This window comes from Perognathus longimembris, chromosome 7, assembly GCF_023159225.1.
Source record: "Perognathus longimembris pacificus isolate PPM17 chromosome 7, ASM2315922v1, whole genome shotgun sequence".
In the NCBI taxonomy this organism is placed as follows: domain Eukaryota; kingdom Metazoa; phylum Chordata; class Mammalia; order Rodentia; family Heteromyidae; genus Perognathus; species Perognathus longimembris.
The window spans coordinates 26,681,396-26,709,330 of record NC_063167.1 but is presented as its reverse complement, the minus strand read 5'-3'; the positions used below and the strand labels follow the sequence as shown (position 1 = coordinate 26,709,330).

Below are 27,935 nucleotides of genomic sequence, written 5' to 3'. Positions count from 1 at the left end.
AAAAAAAAAAAAATAGCAAATATTAGCCAAGCACTGGTGGCTCACACCTGTAATCCTAGCTACTCAAGAGGCTGAGATTTTAGGATTGCTGTTCAAAGCCAGCCCAGGCAGGAAAGTCTGTGAGATTCTTATCTCCAATTACCCACCAAAAAATGCTGGAAGTTGAGCTGTGGCTCGAGTACTAGTCTTGAGCACAAAAGCTCAGAGACTGAGCTAAGGACCTTAGTTCAAACCTTAAGATCAACACACACACACACACACACACACACGTATTGTTGAGCATGTGGAGAAAAAGCAACATTTATGTATGGTTAGGAGAAATGTAAGTTTGTATAGCCTCTGTGGAAAACAGTTGAAGGTTTCTCAAAAATTGAAATAGAACTATCATATGATCCAGCTATCTCACTCCTGGATATAGAGTATATACAAAGGAAATGAAGGTATCATAGACATAGATTAGCTCATTAGAATTGAGAATCCAGAAATTAACCCATCAATTTATGATCAGTAATTTTCACTAAGGGTGTCAAGACAGTTTTATTGGGTTTTCAGTAGTTGTAGGAATAGCTGGATATCCACATGCAAAAGAATGAAGTTGGACCCTACCTTCTTACCATATATAAAAATCAACTCCAAGTGGATCATAGACTTCAGTGTAAAAGCTAACTGTAAAACTCTTAGAAGAACACATAGTAGTAAAAATCTTTATAACTTTAGCTTACATGATAGCTTCTTACATACAAGACAAAAGAATAAGCAACAATAAAAGATAAGTTGAACTTCATCCAAATTAAAAACCTTCAATTCTACCATCAAGGCGATGAAAAGATATTTCATATAATGGGAGAAAATGTTTATTAATTGTATATGTGATACAGACTTCTATTCCATATATATATATATATATAGAGAGAGAGAGAGAGAGAGAGAGAGAGAGAGAGAGAACTCTTAAAACCCAACAGTGAAAGGCAACACAATTTTACAATGGGCAGTAGTTGAAGTGCATATTTCTTTATTTGTATTATGAATTATGTTATCACATAAAACTCACCACCAATATCTTCAGAGAAATGTAAGTCAATATTGCAATGATATGCCACTCTATATCCACCGTATGACTTAAACTAAAAAGAAAAAGAATAGCAATGGTGAGAAGATGATGGACACCTGTTGCCACCTTAGAAAACAGTTCAGAGGTTACTCAAGATCTTTTTTTACACCAGATGTCATTGTAGCTACTCATGAAACTGAGAACTGAGCATCACTGTTCAAAGCCTGCCCAAGCAGAAAAGTCTATGAAACTCCATTTAACCACTAGAAAACTAAAAGTGGAGCTGTCAACCATATGCGAAAGGATCTTTACCAGCACAGCAAAAGAAAAAGGCCTAATATCTGTCATCTACAGAGAACTAAAAAAACTAAGCCCCTCCAAGCCCAGTAAACCAATTAGGAAATGGGTAAAGGAGCTAAAGAGACTTCACAAGAGAAGAGATAAAAATGGCAAAGAAACATATGAGGAAATATTCAACATCCCTGGCAGTAAAGGAAATGCAAATAAAAACAACCCTGAGATACCACCTCACTCCAGTTAGAATGGCCTATACTCTGAACTCAGGAAACAACAAATGCTGGAGGGGGTGCGGGGAAAGAGGAACCCTCCTCCATTGTTGGTGGGAATGCAAATTATTACAATTACTTTGGAAAACAGTATGGAGTTTTCTCAAAAAGCTCAACATAGACCTACTCTGTGACCCAGCCATACCACTCCTAGGCATCTATCCTGAACAACAGGTCCCAAGACATCTGCACTTCCATGTTTATCACTGCACAATTCACAATAGCCAAAATTTGGAAACAACCCAGATGCCCCTCCACAGATGAATGGATCCAAAAAATATGGTACCTATACACAATGGAATACTACATAGCGATTAGAAATGGTGAAATATTGTCATTCGCAGGGAAATGGTCAGAACTTGAACAAATAATGTTGAGCGAGACAAGCCTAGAACACAGAAAACAAAGGGGCATGATCTCCCTGATATATGACTGTTAAGGTGGGGGGAGGGGGAGACAGTAGAGACCAGGTCTGAGAAACCAAAAACTTCTTGTCAAATGGTATTTCCCACAGGTTTGGGTCAGCGACCCTACACTATGTAACTAAAACCAAACAAATACTCAATATATAAAGGTCAAAAATTAACCTCTCAGTGGATCACAATAGCTCAAAAGCTATGTATGTACATTCATATAAGACTGTTGTCGACATATTGTCTATTGTCAACATTACATTTAAAGCCCTAGGCAAATTTTCTTCAGCGTAGGCCACATGGGCTATTGTATATGTTCTTGGTACATTGTATATTGGTATATTGTATATTGTATATATGTCTACCGACTTAAGGAAGGGAAAGAAAAACAGGATGTAAGATATCACAAGTAATGTACACACTACCCTACTATGTAACTGTACCCTTTTTGCACAACACCTTGTCAAAAAAACTTTTCTTTAATTAATAAACAAATTACAAAAAAAGGGGGAGCTGTGGCTCAAAGTGGTAGAGCATTAGCCCTGAGCACAAAAGCCCAGGGACAGTGCCCTGGCCCTGAGTTCAAACTGCATAACCAACAAAATTTTTTTTTCCTTTTGTGCTGGTACTAAGGCTTATTTAACCCCAGGTCTCCTCATTCTTGATTAGCTTTTCACTCAAGACTGGCACTCTGTCAATTGAGCTATACCTCTACTCCGGCTTTGCACTAGTTGGAGATACAAGTTTTAGATTTGTCTACCTGGGCTGGCTTTGAACTTCAATTCCCAGATCTCAGCTTACTGAATACTTAGGATTACAAGTATGAGTCACTGGCACCCACCTTCATAATTTTAAACATAAAATTACCAAATAACTCAACAATCCATCTCGTAAGTATATACCCAAGAAAATAAAAGACATATGTCCACCCAAAAGTATATCACATAATGTTTATACATCATTATTCATAACAGCCAGAAAAGATCCAATTGCCTATCAACTGATAAATTAATAAGCATAGTGTCTACATAATGTAATATTATTCTGTAATGAAATGAAATAAAGCATTGGTATATGCTATGTCTTGATGACCCTTGAAAACATTACACTAAGTGAAATCATTTACACATTGGACACATTACATAATTACATCTATATAAAATGTCCAAAATAGGCAAATATACTTAGAAACAAAAGATAGCCTAGTAGTTTCTAAAGACTAGGCTGAGAAGGAAATGGAAAGTGACTCCTAATGAATTGGTTTTTGCTGGGGATCAGGGAGGAGAATATTTTAGGTATGGTGTTTGCCCAAGATAAATATCCTTTAAAACATTGAATTTATACTTTTAATGTATGTAAGTTAAATGTATACCTCTCTTATGATCCACCCATTCCATTCTTAGATGTTTATGCAACTAAAAAGAAAATGTCTCTCTGTCTGTGACTTCTATACCTATGGATTCAACCAGCCATATAACAAACATATTTGGGGAAAATTGTTTCTGTACTGAACATGTACACAGGCATTTTTGTCACTATTCTTTAAAAAATACCATATTACAACTAACGTAGCATTTACAATTATAGGTGTTTTAAGTAATCTAGAGATTTTAAGTGTATGGGTGATCCAAGCATGGTGATATACATCAGTAATCCCAGCACTAAGGTGGCTAATGCAGGAGGATCATGAGTCTAAGGCTACCTTGGCAAAAATAGGTAAGTTCCAGGATAGCCTCAGAGAAACTCTGTCTCAAAACAATGAGGGAGAATAGACATAGTTTAAATGTAAATGTCACACCATTTTATGTAATGGACTTGAACATCCACAGATTTGGGTATTTGAAAGGTTACCTAGAGGCTGGGAATATGGCCTAGTGGCAAGAGTGCTTGCCTCCTACACATGAAGCTCTCCATTCCATTCCCCAGCACCACATATATGGAATACGGCCAGAAGGGGCGCTGTGGCTCAGGTGGCAGAGTGCTAGCCTTGAGCGGGAAGAAGCCAGGGATGGTGCTCAGACCCTGAGTCCAAGGCCCAGGACTGGCCAAAAAAAAAAAAAGGTTACCTAGAATTAATATTTACAGTTGTCAATGGAGAATTGCATATTAGACAAAGACCTGAATGCTCTTAGCAGCTTTATTTGTAATAGACAAAACCTAGAAACAAAGCAAATGACCATCAGTGTGTATACTGCTGAGCTTTAATAAGAAAGGAAGTATAAGTTGAATATTCACTATTTGAATATTTGAGGACCAGAGTGTTTGAAGATTTATATTTTTTTAGATTTTGGAATATTTGCATCTATACAATGAAATGTCTTAGGGTATGACCCAAGTCTAAATGCAAAATTCATTATTCTTTGATATATCCCTAATAAGATGAAGGTGATTTTATATAATATTTTAGTGTACCTCTGTTTTGGCTGTAACTCAACATTTCAAACTGTGCAGTTTTCCACTTATGGCACCATTCCAGTTTCTCAAAAAGTTTCAGGTTTGGAGCATTTTGAATTTCAGACTTTCAGATTAGGGATACAATTAACAATACTGGTGAATAGTTATGCTGACTGAAAGAAACTAAACAAAAAGAATACATTCTTTATGATTCTACCTTAAGATTAGTAGATGCAAATCAGTTTATCTTGATAGAAAGTCAATTCTGAGCATGAGATTGCTCAGAGGTGCCAGAAAAAGCTATTATAAAGGAGCATGTGAGAACTTGAAAGTGATGATGATGCTCATCATCCTAACCAGTGATACTTTGGCAGTTGTGTACATATATATGTTGTCATAGGTATATAAAAAGTCAAGACTTACCAAAAGTATATAGTTTATTATTTGTCGATTATATGAATTTGTTTATAATCTTAATCAAAATAAGAAAAGATAAATTCTTAATAGTTTGTTTGGTATATTATACAGGCTACTATACTGAATGTTCCATGAAAAGACATTGAGTTATGGTAACTGGAACTACCATATGATCCTGGAGGGTAGAGGGTTGAAGAAGATGGGATAAGGAAGCATTAAATACCTGGACTATGTGAAACACTTGTTTTTGTTTGGATTTATTTTTACTGGCATGAGTCAATATTTGATGCTTCAGAGGAAAATAATTTTGTATAAAATTTTTCCTAAGTGTTAAAGAATAATTCAGACTGGTAGTGCCTGGCCCAACTGTAGGCAATTTGAGTTTAAAGCATGTTTTTAGGTTTCATTTTGTAACATCCTTATTGAAAATTCAGCTTACTCTTAGTCTGCCTAATCTCTTTTTCTCCTCAGTCATATACACCCCCAAGCAATGAGTTCAAGATCAGCATGAAGTTGGAAGCACAGGACCCCAGAAACACTACATCCACCTGTATTGCTACAGTAGTTGGGCTAACAGGTGCTCGCCTCCGCCTGCGTCTTGATGGCAGTGACAACAAGAATGACTTCTGGCGGCTGGTTGACTCAGCTGAAATTCAGCCTATTGGGAACTGTGAGAAGAATGGTGGTATGCTGCAGCCTCCTCTGGGTGGGTAACTAGACCCAGGCTCTCCCTAGCTCTCACTGAGGTTCCAAAAATTATATGTCCTAAGGTCCCCTGCCTACCCCTTCTTCTTCATGTGGTCCCCAAAACAAGCCCACCTAAAATAAATGAACTGCAAAATATGAATATCATTTCCATCTTTACAGCAGCTTATGGTATCAATCTTTTCTTGCCCTGTTCTTTCCCTTAACAATAAACTATACCCTTCCTCCTTTTCTGTAAGCGCTTTTACCCTGGGAGAGAAAATGCAAGGCAATCTTGCCACTTAATCTACTTCAAAAAACAGTTTACACACACTCTGTACTATCTGTGACTTATCAGGAATGTTGAGATAAACTACAGTTATGCATGATAGGAAAGGATTCCTTGGAGCTAGAGAGTAAGACACCTGAATAGTTCATTGGTAATATTTAGGCCTTGGCCTGCTTTTGAAGAAGCTCACTAGTAATGAACCTTGAGATCTGGAGTAAAACCATCCCATAATAACATCTGTCCACAGTACTTACTAGCATGACTTTAGACAATCTACTTTTCTTCTACTTTTCATCTTCTTTAAACTGGAAGTCAATAATTTTGTCTGCCTCATTGTATTATTTCAAGGATTAAAAACTGACATGAAATATTTGGCACATGGCAATCATTCAGTACATATTGGCTATTATAATGACACTATTATAAAAAAAAAATATCGAGTGCTAAGAAGATGACAGTTCCTCAAAGTCTAGATAACCTAGAAGACCCTCTTTGCTTTAAAATGGAATTGGGTGCCAGTTGAGACCCAGAGGATCAGAGTTTGAAGCCATCCCAGGCAGAAAAGTCTGTGATATTTTGTTTGCAAAATAACCAGAAAATGCCAGGCATGGAGGTGTGGCAGGAGTAGTGCCAACTGATCAAGCCTAATGAGTACAGGTCCTGAGTTCAAATCCTAATATTCCTACCCTTGAAAAAAATGGAACTAGGAAATACATGGCTGGTTATTCTAGTTTGGTGACTTAAAAAATGAAATCTAAATTTCCTAACATGCCTCCCTGATCGTTTACCAAGGTATAGACCAGATGGGCCTTGCTATACCTTATCCATAGCACACTACTGAATTATGTGCTAAAAAAAATCTCTAGATTTGACTTGCTTTTTCCTTTACCTGATGTGGATTCTTTGTCTCCCTTCCAAGTCTAAATATTACCAGGCCTGAGTTTCAGGAATGCTTTAAGTTTTATTTAAGGAAGAGTTGCAGTCAAAAACCTAGCTGAAGCCAGACTAGAGAGGAGAGAAAATATGGAGATGAGAATTCTTGATTTTAATATAACCAAGAAGTCCAAGGAGTTATTTGGTAGTGTGTCTAAACAGTTTTTAAATATTATCTTTTTTCTCCATCTGGCCTCCTTTGGCCTGGTTTTCAGGTGTGTTCTCCATGTTGCTCTGCCCAAATCCAATATATGCATACTTATTGCCATTTCTTCCAGTACTTATAATGTCAGAAAACAACTGACTCAACTGGAAACATTCACCTATCCATTCAGAATCTGTTGCTCTTAAATGGCATTATTTTTCACTTCATAGTCAAGTAGGACCACGTGATTGACATCCTCACCAAATCACATAAAGATAAGGGTGTTGCTTTTTATTCACTTTCCAAAAAGAGAAGCAACTGTTGGATGCCAGTGGCTCATGCCTGTAATCCTAACTATTCAGGAGGCTAAGATCTGAGGTTCATAGTTCAAAGCTAGCACAGGCAGGAAAATCAGACTCCTATCATCTGGAATTCAAATTTGAAAACTTAATGATTTTAGTTTTACAGTTCATTAACTAAATGATACATTCTTATTAACTTTTACTTGGTGGATGACAATGAATAATATGCCTCTAGTCATCTCCTTGATCTTTTGGAAAATGAAAACATTTGACTAGGATGACTTCTAGTTTCATTGTTTCCTGATCCTTACTTTAAGTAAATAAGAATTATTAAAAGTATTTTATACTTGATGTGTATATACACATGCATATTTGTAATAGAATGAAAAAGAGAAATTTTGTGAGTGAGTTTATATTGAGTTAGACCAGTTGTTTAGTTGTGCATTGAGCTTCTCAGTTGACAAGTTTGGTTTCTTAAGACTGCTAGAAACACACCTCTTATACACTGTATTGTCTACATCGTTTCAAGTATTTGCTTACCCTAACTTTCATCAGTGCTTTGGATTTTTCAAGGAAACGTTCCAGACATTATGATATATATTCTGTGCTATTTTTCATAGTCAGGAACTTTGTTCAGAGACCTTGTTGCACTACTTATTTTGAAGCAATAGCCTGGACAAGTTACATTCCTTGCATTGTTCCTCCTTTTCTTCTTTCCAATGAGACATTCTTTTATTTTTTTAAATACTTTCTAACAATCTGTATTGTATAAATATCACTGTATAAATTGTAGCCGTGGTCTGGATTCCAAAAGGAAGAACTTAATAGCACCATGCCCTTTTGAACATTTTTTTATCTGTTCTCCCTTATGTTGGCTGCAGGATTTCGGCTGAATGCTTCTTCTTGGCCTATGTTCCTTTTGAAGACATTAAATGGAGCAGAGATGGCGCCCATCAGGATTTTCCATAAGGTATGCTATCCTTCAAGCAAGCTGCTTCTTCTCAATTACTGAGTTTCTTGTATCTCCATTGTTTTTATGGCCTAAGTACCTTCACAAAAACTAGTTAGAAATATATTTTAGTACATATGAAGTAACCATTATTCTTGTAGAAATGTATTGGGATTCCTGCCATGTGGGACCTAGCTGTCAATAATATGATAAATGAATTATAAGATCCCTTTAGACTTTATCATTACCCTTTAGAGTTGTTAAGAAATTAAAACATGTTTAGTGGGGCACTGTGTTTGCTTATACCTGTAATCCTGACTATTAAAAGGCTGAGATTGAGGGGATTGTGGTATTGGTATAGACTGGCAGGAGAGTCTATGAGACTTCTTCTCCAGGCAGAGAAGCTGAAAACAGTGGTTCATGCCTGTGATGATCCCAGTGCTATTAGAAAGCCTATAGTAGTAGGTGGAGCATGTCCAGGCAGGAAGCAAGACCTTATCTTAAAAAAAAAAAAAAAAGTGGAAATAGGGCCTGAGTTTAAACTTCTAGTAATGTCAAAAAGAGAAAAAGAAATTAATAGGTGTTTATTAGTAGAACTATAAAATGTAATACAGATCTATCTGGATGTGATAGTTTATACCTGTAATCCTAATATTCAAGAAGCTGAAATCAGGAGAATTAGGATTCAGAGCCAGCTTGAGCAAAAAGTTCATGAGATCCCATCTCAACCAACAAACACTGGTCACAGTGTTATGCGCCTGTCATTCCAGCTATGTCAAGAAACACAAATCAGTGGATTGAAGTCCAGGTAAGCCTAGGCAAAAAAAAAAACTACACTGTATCTCAAAAATAACCAAAGCAAAAAGACTTAGATATATGGCTTGAATAAGTACAGTATCTGCCTAGCAATTGTGAGGCTCTGAGTTCAAACGTCAGTGCCAGACCCTCCCCAAAAAGGGATCCCCCCCAAAAAAAGGAATGTAATACAAATGTAAAAGATACATTCTTAGAGTCTGTTATAAACAGAGAAAGGAAGGAGACTGTTTTTTGAATGCCTGCAATATGTTTGGACACACACACACATTCATGTAATACCCACATGCTAACTAAGAATTATTAGACCCATTTAATAGTTTTAAAGACACTTACTTTTGCCAGGCACCAGTGACTCACACCTGTAATCCTAGCTACTCAAGAGGCTGAGATCTGAGAATCACAATTCAAAGCCAACCTTAGGCAGGAAAATCCTTTAGATTCTTATCTCCAATTAACCACCAGAAAACTGTGTCTCAAAGTGGTAGAGTGCTATCCTTGAGCAAAAAGAACTCAGGAACAGTGTCCCAGCCCTGAGTTCAAGTCCCATGAGCGACAAAAAAAAAAGGAAGCATAGTTTCGAATAAGGAACTTGCTCATAATCACATGGCTAGTAAGTGGGAAAAGGAATCCAAAATGTGTATTTATTGTTCTTGTTTCTCAGAGGAACTCTAATGGGATGACAGTTACTGTAAAGGGGACTAGATTAGGTTTTTGTTTTGTGGGGTTTTTTTGTTTGTTTGTTTTTGGCCAGTCCTGGGCCTTGGACTCAGGGCCTGAGCACCGTCCCTGGCTTCTTTTTGCTCAAGGCTAGCACTCTGCCACCTGAGTTTCTGGCCGTTTTCCATATATGTGGTGCTGGGGAATCGAACCCAGGGTTTCATGTATACGAGGCAAGCACTCTTACCACTAGGCCATATTCCCAGCACTAGATTAGGTTTTTCTGTGCTACCTAAATCCTGAGAGCATTTTGCCTCCTGAAGTAGAGTATACTAGGCAACTTGAAAGCAATTTCATTATAAAATACCTCAAATGCCAGGAGTGGGGGAAATCCAGCAAATATATTTTTCAGTGCTTTGATGTACATACCAGAAAGTAAGAAAAATCTTCATAGGCCCAAAAATTGGAAGGGAAAAAGTGTAAGTACATATATATTAAACTTATCACTATATTAAGGGGCTTAATTAATCTTAACTTTCCAAGATTCTTGTCTTTTTTACATTGACATACATAACAGAAAAGGAACCTTAGGGGGGAAAAGTCAGATAAGATCCCTGAAATGTTTGCCCTGAGCAAAAATATGATTGATGATGAAGTCTTCACTGGGCTCTGGGAAGGTGTGGGAATGAAGCCATCTCTAATTAAACAGTCTTCTCCTTGTAGTCTGGGGTGTACATATGCTCCTTGTGTGGCCCCAAACCTCCAACATTATATGGAGGTATTTCTGGGTGCTAGACAGAAGGAAGCCCAAAAATCTCTGTAGAGATTTGATATCACAGAAATGCAGGACATGAGTACCACTAAAAATGAGCACTTAGTCCTGAATTGGAAGGCCCTCAAAACTTTCAAAACAAACCTGACATGACAAACAGTATCATAACTCCAAGGACTCTTTCAGACAATAGAAAATAGAAATAGTGGGGGGGGGGGTGCTGACAAGAAATAGCAGAGAGTGTAAATTAAGAATTTGAAAATAACTAAAGAACTACAAGAAGGAGGTAATACATGCTATTCTTATATGGTAGATTTTTTAAAAGACAAAATTAAGCATTAGGAAATAAGCCTAGAAATTTCAAACTATTCAAGTGAAAATTAACAACTAGCTATATATATATAACCTAAACCACACACCTAAAGACTTAACTGAAATATATGTTTAAGGAATTTTCCCAGATTGTAGCACAGAGAGATAAAAAGATGGAAATATTAGCTGGGCACCAGTGGCTCATGCCTGTAATCCTAGATACTCAGGAGGCTGAGGTCTGAGGATCACAGTTCAAAGCCAGCTCAGGCAGAAAGGTCCTTGAGACTCTTATCTTTAATTACAGAAAACTGGAAATGAAGCTGTGGCTCAAAGTGGTAGCTCACTAGCCTTGATGCTAGTGCTCAGGGACAGCACCCAGCCCTCTCCCAAAAAGATGGAAAAATTAAGGATTAAAAAAAAAAAAACAGGAAAAAATTAGACCACCTCATTCATAGATGTTGTCTATAAAATCCAGAAATATGGATGAAAAAATAATAAAAAAGAGAATGTTTGGAAAGATAAAAACAGTTTATTTTTAGTCATCCAAACAAAACAGCAATGTACTGGTTTGCATAGCATCTCTCTTTGTGTCTAGATCTGTGTATTTCTGTTTCTCATTTAGGAGCCTCCATCACCTTCCCACAACTTCTTCAAAATGGGAATGAAGCTAGAAGCTGTAGACAGGAAGAACCCACATTTTATTTGCCCCGCTACCATTGGGGAGGTTCGGGGCTCAGAGGTGCTTGTCACTTTTGATGGATGGCGAGGGGCCTTTGACTACTGGTGCCGCTTTGACTCTCGGGACATATTTCCTGTGGGCTGGTGTTCTTTGACTGGAGACAACCTGCAGCCACCTGGTACCAAAGGTAAAAGTCCACTCTCTGCCCTTGAAACTAGGACCTAGAAGATGGGAGAGAATACCTACAGCCTATCTTCACCAGCATGCTTCGCTAATAGAGGAGGAGGGAGGGCCAACAACTTATGTATAAACCAAAGTCTTCCAAAGAATAATCATTAACAGTACAGAATTAAGCAGCAAAAAAGTCATGCATAGAATTTGGGATAAAGTAAAAAAAAAATTCCCTTGCTCTAAATATCTCAGGCAACTACCTTCTTGCTTGATATGTGTCTTGCTTTTGCTCCAACTCATTGCATTTTGAACAGTATAATTCTAAAGGCAAATGTCTTCCTCAGGTCTTAGGGCTATGTAAGGAGCTGGAGTAACACCATGATATGAAAGTACTTGAGAAGTACTATAGCAGGATAGAAAAAGCACAGACTTTGAAATAAGGCAGTCATGGGTTTGAGCTCCAACTCTGTCTTTTATTAGCTCTGTGGCTTTAAACAGTTTACCTCCTTAAATTGCTCACTTTATACCTGTAAAAGAATACCACTTCATAAAGTTATTGTGAGAAATAACTAACATCACATGGGCAAAATGTTTACATCTGGCTGTTTACTGCTGTTACTATAGTTAAAATGCTATATTTGTTATCATTACTATATAATACATGTTCTGCTATACCATTACTAAATATGCTTTATTATCACTATTAGAAGACTATTATAAAAGACTGCCATTCAGAGAATATATATTAAATACTATAGCAATATGCCACAGATTAAATGAACCATATACAATACTTTTTAACAGTAGTAGAGATCATCCAGGTTAGATTTGACTTCTCTTAGCAATGAAAATAACAATACTCCCATCTTTCTAAGTCTAAAAGGTACTGATGAATTTGAATGGAAAGTAACCCTTCCTATCTTCTCAGAGCCTTTTTTCTAAGCTTCTAGATCATTCCTTTGTTCAACTAGTCAAATATTTATTGAGCACTTAATTGGAAAGCAAGCTGAGGTTATAGGAGTGATAAAGATGAGCATTATTCATGCCTTCATGTCACTCTGATCTAGTGAGGTGAGAAAATATTTAAATCAATAAATTAAGGTAATCCCAGAGCTGGAGTTATAGCTCAATGGTAGAGAAACTAATCGGCATGAATGAGGCCCTGGGTTGAATCCCTAAGACCCAAAGGGAAGGAGGGAAGGAAAGAAGGAGGAAGAAAAGGGAAGGAAGGAGGGAGGGAGGGAGGAGGGAGGGAGGGAGGGAGGGAGGGAGGGAGGGAAGGAGGGAAGGAGGGAAGGAAGGAAGGAAGGAAGGAAGGAAGGAAGGAAGGAAGGAAGGAAGGAAGGAATTTAGTTTCTTTTTGAGTGGGGCTGCAGTTAGAGCCTCACACTTGTTAGGCAGGCACTCTACCACTGTGCCATGCTTCCAACAATCTAGATAGATACTTTCTATGAGGGTATTAGGGTAGTGGTACTTCAGGTAGAGAGAATTTGGGCAGGATGAGGAGGGGACATACTTTTGGCTCAGAAAGTGCCATTCCATCCATTGCTACATGAAACTGAAACCTATACCCTCTGTCAGCATGAGAAGTCCATTGTCATCCCTCTGCAGGTATGTGAGGTATCTGAGAAGAAATGAGAAGAGAGTTGCCTTGAAACTAGGAGTGGAATCAACTTTGTTTACTTGAGACTAAAATAAGACAAGCTCTAGAACTCTAGACTTCACTCAGAAATAATCTGATTTTCTGATGGAAGAAAAATAGCATCTTCAACAAATGGTAATGGCAGAATTAGCTATGCACGTGAACTCACTTACATTGGTATCTGAAGAGACAGTTGAACTCCTGCAAGCAGAGGGTATAGGAAGGATTTCTAGGCACTAGTTTGTTGGGGAAATGGGGAAATGTTGGTCATATATAAAAGTTTAGTTAGGCAGGATGGCTAGGCAGGATGGCAACATGGTAGTTAGCAATATTGCATTGTGTAGGGAAAAAAAAAGAAATATTCCGATTTTCTTCTTACCTAGGGAAATTTGTGTGTGTGTGTGTGTGTGTGTGTGTGTGTGTGTGTGTGTGTGTGTGTGTAAGAGAGAGACAGACAGACAGAGACAGAGAGAGCGCATGTGCACATACCAGTACTGGGGCCTGAACTCAAAGCCTAGGCACTTTAGATTTTTTAAGGCTAGTGCACTACCACTTGAGCCACAGCTCCACTCCTGGAATTTTACTGGTTAGTTGGAGATAAGTCTCACAGACTTGCCTGCCTGAACTTGCTTTGTACTTCTATCCTCAGATCTCGGCCTCCTGCCCAGCTGGAGCCACTAGCATCCAACTTGCCTAGAAATTTCTGTTGTTTTACTACATAATCTAGAGCATATAGACAGCTCTGCAGGGCCAGAATATCTGAGAGTCTGTGTCAAGTCTTTCTGATGCCACACATGGGCTGATAAAAAGTATGATTCACTGTGTGGCTACTGCTTTCAGGGGAGTGTGCTCACTTCTCTTCTATGTCTCTCAAGAGACCTTAGGCTTGTAATGGAAGATGGCCAGAAGGACCAGACTCAGAAGGCAGAGAAAGTCCTTCCATGTGGCATTTCCAAACAGATCCTTCCACCATCATTAAAGCATTTATCATTCCATCCTTCTCTCTGGTAAGCTCCTCTCTCTCTCCTCCCACTTCTGAAGGTCCCCCAGTGGAGCTTTCCATGGTAGTACTTCAGTGGTCTCACTCTCCATTTCCTGGCTGAGAAGCAAGTGATACAATGTGAAAAGAATGCAATTACACAATATATTTCACAAAACAAGATGTTCTTTGTATGTAATTCTGTTCTCTTTCTATTATACTGTCCCCTCTATCCTTCCTACCTTGTGAAATGTTTAAAAATTCAAAGTAAGTTTCATATGTTTTTCTTATGGCAATAGGAAAAATAACATTCATTAATATTCCTTTATATACGCCTTTCATTTTATTCTCTTGATCACTCGAAACTAATTATAATTATTTTCAGATCTGTTTTATTTGTAGAAAACTGGAGTTAGGATTTAAGTGATTTGGCTGTGTTCGTATCTGAGTCTAAATGGAGAGATCATGGAGATCTTCCAGTAGAGCTAGCTGTAAGGCCAAGAACTGAGTGGTGTTGCCCATATTCCATTCTGCATTGGCTTCACCACCTCAAAACTTTATTTGAAAACCTGGATTTGGGCTCCCAGATCCATGGCAGGAAATACAAAGAAGTGATGTGGTATAATATTGCACTGGTTCTAACCCCAGTGGGACCACATGCTTGTTTTTTCTTTGAGAATGTCATTCTATGAGACAAAGAGTGAAGCTGTACTAGGTCTTTGAAGGGTCTCCCATCTCTTTAGTACCATGGAAATAATGATGTTGGTAATAGGGAGCAAACAACTCCTCTGACACTCTCCTGCTTGATTCCAAAGAGACCAGCTCACTTGCCACACAGCTCTGCCTTTCTAAAGTAAGTCCTGTGCCTAACGTATGAAACTGTAACCTCTCTGTACATCAGTTTGATAATAAAAATTTGAAAGAAAGTCCTGCATGCCTGCTGTTCATGGCCCCTCCTGTTCTTCACTAAGCTAGTTGAAGCTCTTAGATTTCCCAAAATGATGGTAGCAGCTACCAACCTTTCAACTAATCGAGCCTTTTGCTTAGAAAAGGCAGAAGCTTTTGTTTCTGATTTCTTATTTAGTTCATCATTTTGAGTGACTTTTAACTAAAAGACACATTTTTTTTCATCTAAAAAGCAAAATAGCTGGGCACTGGTGGCTAATGCCTACAATCCTAGCTACTCTGGAGGCTGAGATCTGAGGATTGAGGTTCAAAGCCAGCCTGGGCAAGAAAGTAAGACTCTTATCTCCCATTAAGCACCAGAAAACTGGAAGTGGTGCTGTGGTTCAAAGTGCTATGGTGTAAGCTCAGGAACAGTGCCTAGGCACTGAGTTCAAGCCCCAGGACCGATAAAAAAAAAAAGTGACAGAATGCTAGCCTTGAGTGGAAAAAGCTATAGGAGAGTATAGTCCTTGAGTTCAATCTCTAATCCAGCAAAAATAAATAAACAAATAAAACAATTCAGTCCTAAGATACTAAACAAATTCAGCCAACAGCACTGCTCTTATTTGAAGCGGGGCAAGTCAATTTCATATTGTAGCTTAGCTAGCTTCCTTTGTACTTTTCAACAGGTAGGAGAACCTAAGACTATGCCATTTTGTGCTTATATTTTTACTTAAAATTAGTATATTGCTACTATGGATTACACAACAAACTCTTATGACTTTATATTATTGTATATTTTATATTATATTTTATATTGTATATTTATATATATTATTTACATTATATTATTGTCTCTGTCTGCTCTTTATACCTGCTAATTCAAATATGAAAACCAGTGCAAGTTCTGCCTTTGAGCACACCTGTTGGACTAAATAAACAAACGAGGCTTTCCAAAATTCTCTCTTTTTTTTTCTGTGAGAAGTAATATTTATACTTTTAAGGATTTTTCTTTTTGTTGTTATAAAACTACACAGCACATGATGATACAATCAATTTTGAAATATGGAACAGAAAGAGTTGATAAAATTTTAATCCTAGACTACAGAGGGAAAACTAGAGACAAGAACAGCACAATTAAAATCATAGGTCATTGGTCACAGCATGTATAAACAAGTACTAGCTATCAGATTACAGCCTCATCATTGGCTCTGTTCACTGCCTTTGGAACTCACAATTCCATGAATAAATAGAGCAATAGAAAATTTTAATTGTAGAGTAGCAACGTAAAGAAGACTCAGCTTTGATAAGTGATTGGAGGTTGGAGATCAGGGTTCTAAATTTAAGGAATAGTTAAAATGATCATAAAGATAGAACTCTAGTCAGCAGTGAAAGTAGATGAATGAAAACACAGAGTTTTTGTTTGTTTTTAAATTAAAAGTATAGTTGAGACTGGGTACTAGTGGCGCATACCTGTAATCCTATCTACTCAGAGGCTGATATCTGTGGATCATGGTTCAGAGCTGGTCCAGGCAAGAAAGTCCATGAGACTATCTTCAATTAAGCACTGAAAAAGCCAGAAGTGGCTCTGTGGCTCAAGTAGAATGCCAACCTTGAGCAAAAAAGCTCTGGGAACGCACTCAGGCCCTGAGTTCAAGCCCCAGGATCAGCACGCGCGCGTGCATACATATACACACACACACACACACACAATGGTTGATGACCCCTCAAAAAATGGTGACTAGATTGTAAGGAAATAGAGTGGTAAAGCTGGAGAGGAAAGCATAGAAAGTGCATAGCTTCATTTAGAGAACACTTGAAAGAGCTGCTTTCCACCCTGTAAGCTCTGAAGACTGTTGGTTGGTTTTACTCAAGAGGGTAATAGGCCCCGTTTGTGTTCAAAATCATCCTGAAAGTCATCATGAAAGTCATAAGAGACTAGAGGTAAAGGCATCAGTTTACCAGCTTTGCAGTGTTCAGTTGAGGAAGAAACAGCTAAGCTGGGGGGAGGGGATTGTTAAAGACGCCAACATTTGAAGTCTCAAAGATTATTTTTACTCCAACTGTATTTATAAACTACCCCAGCAGCACAGAAAATAATGCTAGGCTTTCACTATAGCATTGATAAAGAGCTAAAATCCGCCTTTCTTCCATGTCTATATGAATCCATGTCAAATAGTACTGACTTACTAACTTCATCTTTATATTCCCAAAACATGGCACATAGTGGTAATTCAGTAATAATTGTTGAGTGGGATATACTATATTTTCTGATTCCATTTTTGTTTATCCTTACTCAAAGACATTTGCTTAATTACAGAAATGATGGGGCTAGGAATATGGCTTAGAGGTAAAGTGCTCACCTCGTATACATGAAGCCCTGGGTTTGATACCTCAGCACCACATGTATAGAAAAAGCTGGAAGTCGTGCTGTGGCTCAAGTGGTAGCCTTGAGCAAACAAAGAAGCCAGGGACAGTGCTCAGGCCCTAAATTCAAGCCCAGGACTGGCAAAAACAAAACAAAAATGACATATCACCAGGCACAAGTGGTTCATGCTTGTAGTCCTAGCTACTCAGGAAACTGAGATCTGAGGATCACAATTCAAAGCCATCCTGGGGGGACTGGGAATATGGCCTAGTGGCAAGAGTGCTTGCCTCGTATACATGAAGCCCTGGGTTCGATTCCCAAGCACCACATATATAGAAAACGGCCAGAAGTGGCGCTGTGGCTCAAGTGGCAGAGTGCTGGCCTTGAGCAAAAAGAAGCCAGGGACAGCGCTCAGGCCCTGAGTCCAAGGCCCAGGACTGGCCAAAAAATAAAAATTAAAAAAAATTAAAAAAATAATTTTAAAAAAATAATAATAAGGCCATCCTGGGCAGGAAAGTACATAAGATTCTTATCTCCAGTTAACCACCAAAATGCCAGAAGTGGAGCTGTTGGCTCAAGTGGTAAGAGTGTTACCCTTGAGCAAAAAAAAAAACCCTCAGAGACAGCATTCAGATCCTGACTTCAAGCCTCAGGATCTATACAAAAAAATTTTTTAAATACCTCAGATCTACTCTGATTTAAATAGAATAAACACTATTTGGCTAATGTTCAGTTTGTTTTTTAATTTTTGAAAACCAGATAGCCAGAGTTAAGAATGGAAAAGGATATTCAGCCCTTATACAGATCCAACATTCACCACCTCTCAGTCTCTGAAGACTATACAACTCTGTACCTGAACTACCCTCTGCTCTCCACTTAGCTTCTTTTTCCAATAAACCACAAATAGGAAGACTGGTCTCATAGGTGGCCAAGATGCTTCTCTTGTGTCCTAAGAAAGTACTCACTAGCCCTGCCAGGAAAGTTTGGGGCACAGTAGTTAATAGCAAATTCTTTGATCCCTGATGAGAGTAGCACCTTATCTATTTTTTCTTTTCACCTCTCATATATAGTTCTCTAGCCTTGCCCTTACTTAATATGCTATTTCCTCCTTTCTTATTGTCTCTCCCATGTCTCTGTCTCTGTCTGTCTCTCTCTCTCTCTCTCACACACACACACACACACCACTATCACCACCACCACTATTTCCTCATTGCAGCTTTGGCCTTGTGGTTAATCATTTGGGTAACTGATCTTTATTCATGCATCTCTCCAACAGGTTTTGTGTGCTTATCGTACATAAACAAAAATAATAATATGGGAAATTATATATATGTGGTATTATATTATGAAGCAAGGAAACTGGATTCTCTTATTAATTCTATCGACAAAAGGATATCTTTTGGCTATACTATTTTCTGAATGACTTTTAGGTTTCTAGGGATGATGAATAGCTAGTCAAATAAGTATGAGAAATTCACAGAGAAGTCAAAAATAGAGATATAGTTTTGCTCAGTATATAGACAGTATGTAGACATGAAAATATTTAGGGAGAGAGAGTTTAGAACAGGGCAAAAGAGCATCAGGGCTGAGCCAGAAGCTGAGAAGCAAAGACTGCCTGTGCAAAAAGACTGAAAAGGCCTAATGAAAAAGAAACTGAAAATTGAAGTATTTCAGAAGGAGGATGGAGCAACCCTTGTGCAGGCTGTGCATAATGAAAAACAGAGAAGGTTTTACTTTCAATGTGTTCTTGGTAAGAGCAACTTCACTAGACCAGTGGGGCTGAAGGAAAAAAAAAAAAAAAAAAAAGCTAAGGAGCTAACAAATGACAGAAAAAAGTGACTATAGGCCCAAAGATATCCATATCCTAATCTCTGGAACCTATAAATATGGTAAAGGATACATACATGGAAGAAAGGGAGTTTGCATGTTTTATTATTGTTAAAACTTTGAAATAGGAAGATAATCATAGATTTTCCCAGTGGGCCTTATCTGAGTCAGGAATCCTTATGAAGAGCAAAATCTTGTCTCATGCCTCTCTTCCAGATACCTTTTGCTGCTCCTCATCTCTGTCTATCACCAGCTCCTGCCTTCACTAATTCCAAATACCTGAGAACAGTGGCAAGTTTTCATATAAAACAACTTGTATCTTTTACATTCCTGGAAATAGGTGTGACTTAGTTCATAAATTTGACTACACTTGCTGTCTTATTGGGAATACATAAGCTTTGTAGATTTTGTTGGCAAGCTTTGAGTGTAGCATTTATCATGTGCCAACATCAATACATACTGACTTGTAAAATCCCCTATTTTAAATAAGTATAGGTGGTTCTTAGAAAAATATTATTGAAAGCCAGTAATGTAAGTTCCATTGCTGAATTTTTTTCTTAATTTCCCAGATTTTTTGAGGAACTATTGCAGTCATAAAATGAAAGTTTTTGAATTTCAATAGTGATTGAATAAAAGAGAAAAACAAAATATAAACATTCATGCTTAACAGAAAGGTAAAGGAAACTTGGAAAATTGTGTGTGTGTATGTGTGTGTGTGTATGTGTGTTCACATGTACTGAGGCTTGAACTCAGAGCCTTGCTTTGGTTTTTCAGTCTTTATTTCCTGGTTTTAATGTCTGTCTGACCCTTTAGTACCTATTAATTTAATTTCCCTGTCTCCTCATCTGTCTGTCCTTCCTCATTTTTCCTCTAAATCACTTTGGTCCCTTTCAATCTCAAGAGATGCAGGAGGTCCACAGTACACTTTTTTTTTTTTTTTGACCAATCCTGGGGCTTGGACTCAGGGCCTGAGCACTGTCCCTGGCTTCTTCTTGCTCAAGGCTAGCACTCTGCCACTTGAGCCACAGCGCCACTTCTGGCCATTTTCTGTATATGTGGTGCTGGGGAATCGAACCCAGGGCCTCATGTATATGAGGCAAGCACTCTTACCACTAGGCCATATCCCCAGCCCCAACACAGTACACTTTTGATAGCTGCTTCTGAACTAAAATTGGGTTCAAGGTAACTAAAAATTAGTTGCCTATCTTAGGCAAAAGTAGTATAACAGGCTGCCATTGTCCTCAAACCTCAATCCTCAAATCTCAGATTTCTGAGTAGATAGGATTTATAAGCATGCCCAGTTTAGAGAACACATTTAGTAATGTTTCCTCATCCTCAGATTTTTCCAACATCTCTTTCAAGCCTGATAGTTGTCATTGATCCCCTCGGAACCACTAACTGCCTGACTTAATGAGTTGTCACCATTCCATGGCACCCACTTCCCAGATCAGCCTACAGGCCATGGCAGGTTCCTCATTGACACCCTTTGCACCTGGTTCACCTTGGAGCCAAGTTCCAGTATCTGGGACTTCTATGCTGGGAAAGGAAACACCTCTGCATATGCATAAAAAGAAATGTTTACAGCTCCCTGAGTTGGTTGATTTGTTGATTTGGTTGATTTAACTTTTTCATGAAGAATTATTTCCATTCTTGAAGCTTCATGTGGTTTAAAACACATGACTGTATCTCTAATAAGAGCCAGTCTTTCTCTTTTCCTTCCTTCTTTCATATCTTCCTTTTTTCTATCTTTCCTTCCTTCCTCCCTCCCTTGGTTGTTTTTTTAAATTTTTATTATCTTATACCATCGTTTTCTTTATTCACTCTGATACCATCTCTCTTTCTTTTTATTTCTTATACAAGTCAAATTCATTATTTCCAATTAGGCCTTGGTATCTAGGTCCTTCTCTGCCCTAGATTGTTTCTCATGTCAATTTCAGCTCAGTAGAAACTTCCTTTGCTACTCTGTTCCTAGTTTATACAGTATAACTGACTATGTAACATATTCTTAGTACTGATTATTTAACTAAAAATAGGGAATGATAGAAAAGAGCAAAGACTTCGAAGGAAGACATCTTAGATTCAAATTCTAGCTTGTGACCTTGGCTAAATTACTCAAGTTTAAGATACATACTATATATCCTTCATAAGCATGACTTGAAAGTTCAATGTTTTAACTGCCAAGGTATACTATTCCGATGTAGTTATGTTATTGACAATGAGGATTTTTTTCATTCTTCCAGTGCACATTGTATGATGCCTTTTTCATAGCAGGTCTTCAATAAAAGTCAGTTCCTTCTTAGCAAGATAGATTCTTCGTTGGAGAAAGCCATTGTTTCAACCATATCCTCTCTCCATTCATGGTCTTTTTTTTTTTTTTTTTTTTGCCAGTCCTGGACCTTGGACTCAGGGCCTGAGCACTGTCCCTGGCTTCTTTTTTGCTCAAGGCTAGTACTCTGCCACTTGAGCCACAGCGCCACTTCTGGCCGTTTTCTGTATATGTGGTGCTGGGGAATCGAACCCAGGGCCTCATGTATATGAGGCAGGCACTCTTGCCACTAGGCTATATCCCCAGCCCCTTGTTTTGTTTTTGCTTTTGCTTGTTTTGTTTTTTGCCAGTCCTGGGACTTGAACTCAGGGCCTGAGCACTGTCCCTGGCTTCTTTTTGCTCAAGGCTAGCACTCTATCTCACTTGAGCCACAGCACCACTTCCGGCTTTTTCTATATATGTGGTGCTGAGGAATCGAACCCAGGGCTTCATGTACAGGAGGCGAGCACTTTACCACTAGGCCATATTCCCAGCCCCATTCATGGTCTTAATAGTTTATATCTATCTTTAGTGAAATTATTAGCCATTATCAGAGCCAAGAGAATGAAGATCAGATACACACCTGTTTGCATAGATCAGAAGAAATTTGTCAAGGAGGGGAGAGCAATTATATCTTTTGTGCTGTTACAGAATCTGTGTTCTTAAGTTAGAAAATGCCTTAAATGCTGTGTGAACTATTCTCAAGCTGACCACAGTGTCTCTTCTAAACTATACTTGCTTCTTCTAATGGACTTAAACCACACAGAACCACCACTGGTCTTCATATGAACCTACTCTCACAGTTGTCCTCAGTCCATGAGGTCCCCTCTGTCGAAAGCACTCTTACCTCTACCTCCTTTAGCCATGCCCTCTCCTTATTGCAGAGTCATTCATTCTTCAGAGATGAATTAAGAGCTACTTCAGATATGGCCTGACAGCCTCACTTGTTTGTCTACCTTGTCTCTTCCCCTTTCCTTAGAGTTATTTCTTCTCTGGATTCTTTTAACCCAGTATATAATATATGCATTTAGCACTACTGCTAATCTGTTTCAAAACATCGTGATACAATTTTACCTAATCAGAAAAGTTGTAACAGTAATACAAAGAATTCCCCTATGCTTTTTAGTAAGACTCACTAAATATTAACATGGCATCCCATTTATACTACCATTCTCTCAATGCATAATACATTTTCTCTGAACCATTTGACAACTTACACACATATCTCTTTCCTGCTAAATAGTATGTGTTTTCTAAAAAAGGCATTCACTTATGTAGGCATAATGTTGTTTGTACAATAAGAAATTTAATATTAAAGAAGTAGTAGACTTTATTAAAATCAGAAAATTAATATTAATGATAATATTAATAACTTAATATTTAAACTTTATAGTTTGTCTCCAATATTGTAATGTCTTTAGGAAAAGAAAATTCTGGATCACAAATTCTACTTAGTTATCATGTCCCTTTAGTTTCATTCATCTGAATCAATTATTTATCTTTTAATATATGTTTATAAATATATATCCTACAGATTATTCTACAGATTGGCTCGCAGTCTGGGCTTATTTGATGTTAGCTCATGATTACATTAAGGCTACGGTCAGATTAAGGCTATTAAAACATTCTATTTAGAGGTATAATATACTTTCTGTCTCATTACTTCATATAGTAATTTTAATTCTTTGCACCAGGCTGTGTCTGCTAAGTTTTTTCACCACAGAATTACAACTTTTCTTCTGGTAATTAATTATGAGAAATACTTTGAAACAATAGATGTCCTGATCCTTATCAAACTTTTACCTTGTTTATAATCTATTGGTGGATCTTGTTTGAACCAATTATTTCCTAATTTCTCATTTTATGTATATTTATTAGTCTGGGTTTCCCTTCTCTAGTTTTATTATGTAGTTATATCAGTGTAGACTCATGGATTCATATTTTATGAAATGAGTTATAACTTTTACTATAATTTGTTTTGATACTAAAACTATCTCACATTTGGCCAACGGAAGCCCCACGACGTTGGCCTGTGTGTCTTTTTTTCATGACTTCATCCTTCCTGAGGGTCCTGTTAATTTCTGACCAAGATATTCAGGCAAAACAATGACTGATGTGCAAAGTTCTGCCCCCACCCTTCTCAGGATTGTGCTGCTCTAAGGCAAGAAGCACACTGACTTTATTCCACCATAGATGCTTGGCAAACTAAATGCTTCACATTTATTAAATTTTCAACTCATATGGTCAAAGTAGTTAACAAATAAATTCTATTCCTTGAACTCTCACCAGTCAGAGAGATTGCTTCTCTAGGCAACATGACAATGTATGCTGTGAAAACTCCAAATCTTAGAATCATTACCAGTTCTGCCACCTCCACTTCTCTGAGGCTCTTTCCTCATTATCAAAGATGGTGAGAAATGGCAGCCTTTGCAAAATTATCCTTAAGGCCAAGTGAAACTACAGTATTTAAGAACTTTCTCAAAAAAAATTGTTTTAGTGATACTAGGATTTGAATTTCAGGCCTTGTGCTTGTTGGTAGGTACTCGGTCAGTTGAGTCACGTACCTCCAGCCCTTTTGGCTTTATTTTTCAGATAGAATCTTGTTTTTTGTGTATGGCCAACTTGAGACAAGTATCCTCATACATAGCTGAGATGACAGTATGTGTTATCACACATGCTTACTGGTTGAGATGAAATCTTGCTAACTTTTTCCCCCAGGCTAATCTTGAACTGAACTCCCAGTTTCTGTCACTTGAATAGCTGGGACTGTGGGTATGAATCACAATGCCCCGCCTCAAAATACTTTTGATCAAAAGTGTGTGATTCTGGGCTGAGGATATAGCCTAGTGGCAAGAGTGCCTGCCTCGGATACACGAGGCCCTAGGTTCAATTCCCCAGCACCACATATACAGAAAACGGCCAGAAGCGGCGCTGTGGCTCAAGTGGCAGAGTGCTAGCCTTGAGCGGGAAGAAGCCAGGGACAGTGCTCAGGCCCTGAGTCCAAGGCCCAGGACTGGCCAAAAAAAAAAAAAAAAAAAAAAAGTGTGTGATTCTGTCTATATTAGTAGCATCAGAATGTATTAGTCATTATTGCTGTCTTTCATCTTTCTTTGAAGATGGCCATTAAATTATTTTATTATTGACATTTGGAAAACTATAGAAAGATTGTATTTAAATGACAAACTCAAGGTCACATCATTAAGGGAAGAAAAACAGAAATAGATCTGTGATCCCTTGGTAGCATTTTTTTCTCAAGTAGGGTAATTAAATTAGAATGTGACAAGGCCGATCAAGGCTACCCAATAAGAACTTCCAAATATTGGAGTCCCTCAGGATAGTTGAAGAAAATCTATTTATTAGGAAGCTTTTAAATTAGCATGAAGTTTAATCCCCAGGTTTCTCACATGATATCTGAACAATCTGATTTTTAGAAACTGTTCAGTGTATGTAATTGGTTGGTTTCTTTGCCCATGTCTTTTAGGCCAAAAGAGGGCAACTTCTTTGTGCCAATTGGTATTACGGACTTTTTTTGTCTAGCCTTAAAGGAAACAGAAACAAAACTGTTTTCCATTCATTAGAATTTGTGAGTAATGTCTTGTTCTGTTCTTTTATTATCTGTTCCCATTTTTATTTTACGAAAATGTACTGGATGCCAGCTGAGAACTCAGCATCCTATCATGTGACCCAGAAACTCCAAAGTGAATAATTTATTCCTACTCACCTTCTAGTCTATGGTCTGTTATGGAGAAATATGGAACAGTCTTAGGGTTTAAAATAAATAGTTTAAAGCGAGACCATTTAATTTGTTCAATTGTTCTGGCTAAAGTATGAAATCGATTGGAAGTTGAGTTTAACAGGGTTGAGTTTCTTCCTATGAAAGTGTGTTTGAAGACGAAAAGGACAAGGAAGTGATTGTAATTATAAAGGAGTGGTTTTCAAACCTTTTGATCTTAGAGAACTTTTATATACTTAACGACTTCAAAGAGCTTTTATGTGTGAATTATATCTCTCCATATCATCAAAGTAGAAATTAGAACTTGGTAAAAAGGAGTATGTAAGCACACATTCCATGGAAACAGCCAAATGTTCATAAACAGATAAACAAATAAATTGGTATATGCATATAACAGAGTGCTGAATTTAAAAGAAAGACAAGAGAGATAAATCATGTCATTTGTAACAATATGAGTGGACCCAGAAGACATTTTGCTAAATGAAATAAGCCATCTACAAAAGGACAATACTAGCCAGGCACTAGTGGCTCTGGCCTATGATCCTAGTTACTCAGGAGGCGACATCAGAAGGATCTATTCAAAGCCAGCCTAGGAAACCCCCCCCCTTTTTCTTTTTGCTTGAAAAATAGTTTATTTCCATTTTCACAAATACATGAGCCTCTGACCATTACACAAGGCGCAACAAATTTAATAAAACCTTAGAGTATATTTGTTTTACATGATTCAAGACAAAGTGGATCTTAAGAGTAAATGGGTGACAATTATGGAGGTGGTATAGGGAGAGGTTTGGGGCCAGTAGTGGCAGTAGGGTTTCTGCATTTTTCTACAGTGTGGAAAAACCCTTTTCTCCAATTAATTGGCAAAAAAAACCAGAAGTGGAGGTAGAATTGTAGAGTACCAGCCTTGATTGAAAAGCTAAGCAAGAGTGAAGGGCCCTAAAGCTCCAGTACCAACACAAAAAAGGACAATTCTACATGATTCTACTTATATGAAGTATCTAAAATAGAATACATAGAAGCAGAATCTAGGATGGCAGAGGCTGGGAATAGATGGTAGAGAACTGTTGTTAATTAGGTATATTTCAGCCATATATATATGTATATATATATATATGATCAATAAGGTAATAAGTACTAAAAAATCTGTATACATAGTGCTTATACTTAATGATATATATTATACACTTAGGATTTTATTAAGATAGAACTCATGTTCTTAAGAGAAGGACAGTGAAAGAGAAAAAGGCAGAGATAGGAAAACTTTTAGAGGTGATGAATATATTTATTACTTTAATTGTGGTGTCAATCTGTGCACATGTCCAAACTAATCAGATCATATGTATTAAACATGTGCATGTTTATATACAAAAAAGGATACAGAAAGTTGTTTATTTAAAAAAACAGTCTTTCATAATGGGTACACGTGTTTCAATGTTGAGTAATATCATATACATAGTCTCTGCAAAGTTCCACTGTGAAAAGATGAGATGCAAAGAAAAAATAATGTTTAGTGTCATTATGAATATATTTGATGTTATAGGGCCTCAAAAGGTTTCCAGGACCCAGACTATACTCCAAGAACTACTAACTACTAACTGCATATTGTGTGTGTGTGTGTGTGTGTGTGTGTGTGTGTGTGTGTGTTAGAAATTAGACCTAAGGGCCTCACACATGCTAATAAGCATGTACTCTGCCATTAGGCTGCAGCATTATCCTATATATGTTTTATCAGTAGTGGACATTTATTTATTTATCTATCTATCTATCTATCTATCTATCTATCTATCTATCTATCTATCTATCTATTTATTTTGCCAGTCCTGGGGCTTGGACTCAGGACCTGAGCACTGTCCCTGGCTTCGTTTTGCTCAAGGCTAGCACTCTACCATTTGAGCCACAGCGCCACTTCCAGCTTTTTCTGTTTATGCGGTGCTGAGGAATTGAATCCAGGGCCTCATGCATGCAAGGCAAGCACTCTACCGCTAAGCCATATTCCCAACCCCAGTAGTGGACTTTCATATTATTTCAAATTTTCATTTATTATAAATACTATTACAATGACATTCTTCTACAAACATGCTAATGCACATGTATAAGAACTTCTCTGGGGTAAATGTGCTTGCACATGCCTTCAGTGGCCATATTACTCCTTTTCCTGAGCAAACCTGTGTTGGGTCATTGGATCTAGCAATTTTAGTTTTAATTACTTCATCTTTATTAGGCATTGTCAGTTATTTTCATTTTGGTGATTTTTTGGAGGTACAGTTCTAATTTATGTTTTAACTTTTCAGCAACTTCATATGCTTATTGATTATTTGTACATTAACTTTTGTGAACTATCTCTTCAAGTCTTCTCTATTTTTAAAATTTAGGCTGTCAATCTTCTTATTACTGAAGTTTAGTTGTTTATATTATTCTAGATGTAGATTTTGGCATATTTTTATTTTCTTAATATATTTTGATGAAGAGTTTTTGTTTTGATTTCTTATTTTCTTTGTTTTTTAGTTCTGGGGCTCATACCTAAAACCTAGCACATGCCAGACAAATATTATGTCACTAAAGCCACATGTCTAGCCTTGAATTTTTTTCTTTTAATAAAGTTCTATATGTAATTTTCTCTTTTATAGTCAGTGCTTTTGTTTCTTG

The 27,935-nt window shown here is 37.5% G+C and overlaps 1 protein-coding gene across 10 annotated transcripts in view; it reads left to right on the top strand.

Annotated features, from left to right (window-relative positions):
* Scmh1 (Scm polycomb group protein homolog 1) overlaps positions 1 to 27,935 on the top strand; it is a 120,998-nt gene that overhangs the window by 56,178 nt on the left and 36,885 nt on the right. For 9 of the 10 annotated variants that reach the window (XM_048351014.1, XM_048351015.1, XM_048351022.1 and 6 more), the window contains 3 exons: positions 5,313 to 5,547; positions 8,076 to 8,164; positions 11,323 to 11,566. In XM_048351014.1, the coding sequence (XP_048206971.1) occupies positions 5,313 to 5,547; positions 8,076 to 8,164; positions 11,323 to 11,566 (568 nt within the window). Of the gene's footprint in view, positions 1 to 5,312; positions 5,552 to 8,075; positions 8,165 to 11,322; positions 11,567 to 27,935 lie in introns of those variants that run through there. The other variant, XM_048351023.1, reaches the window with a different exon arrangement.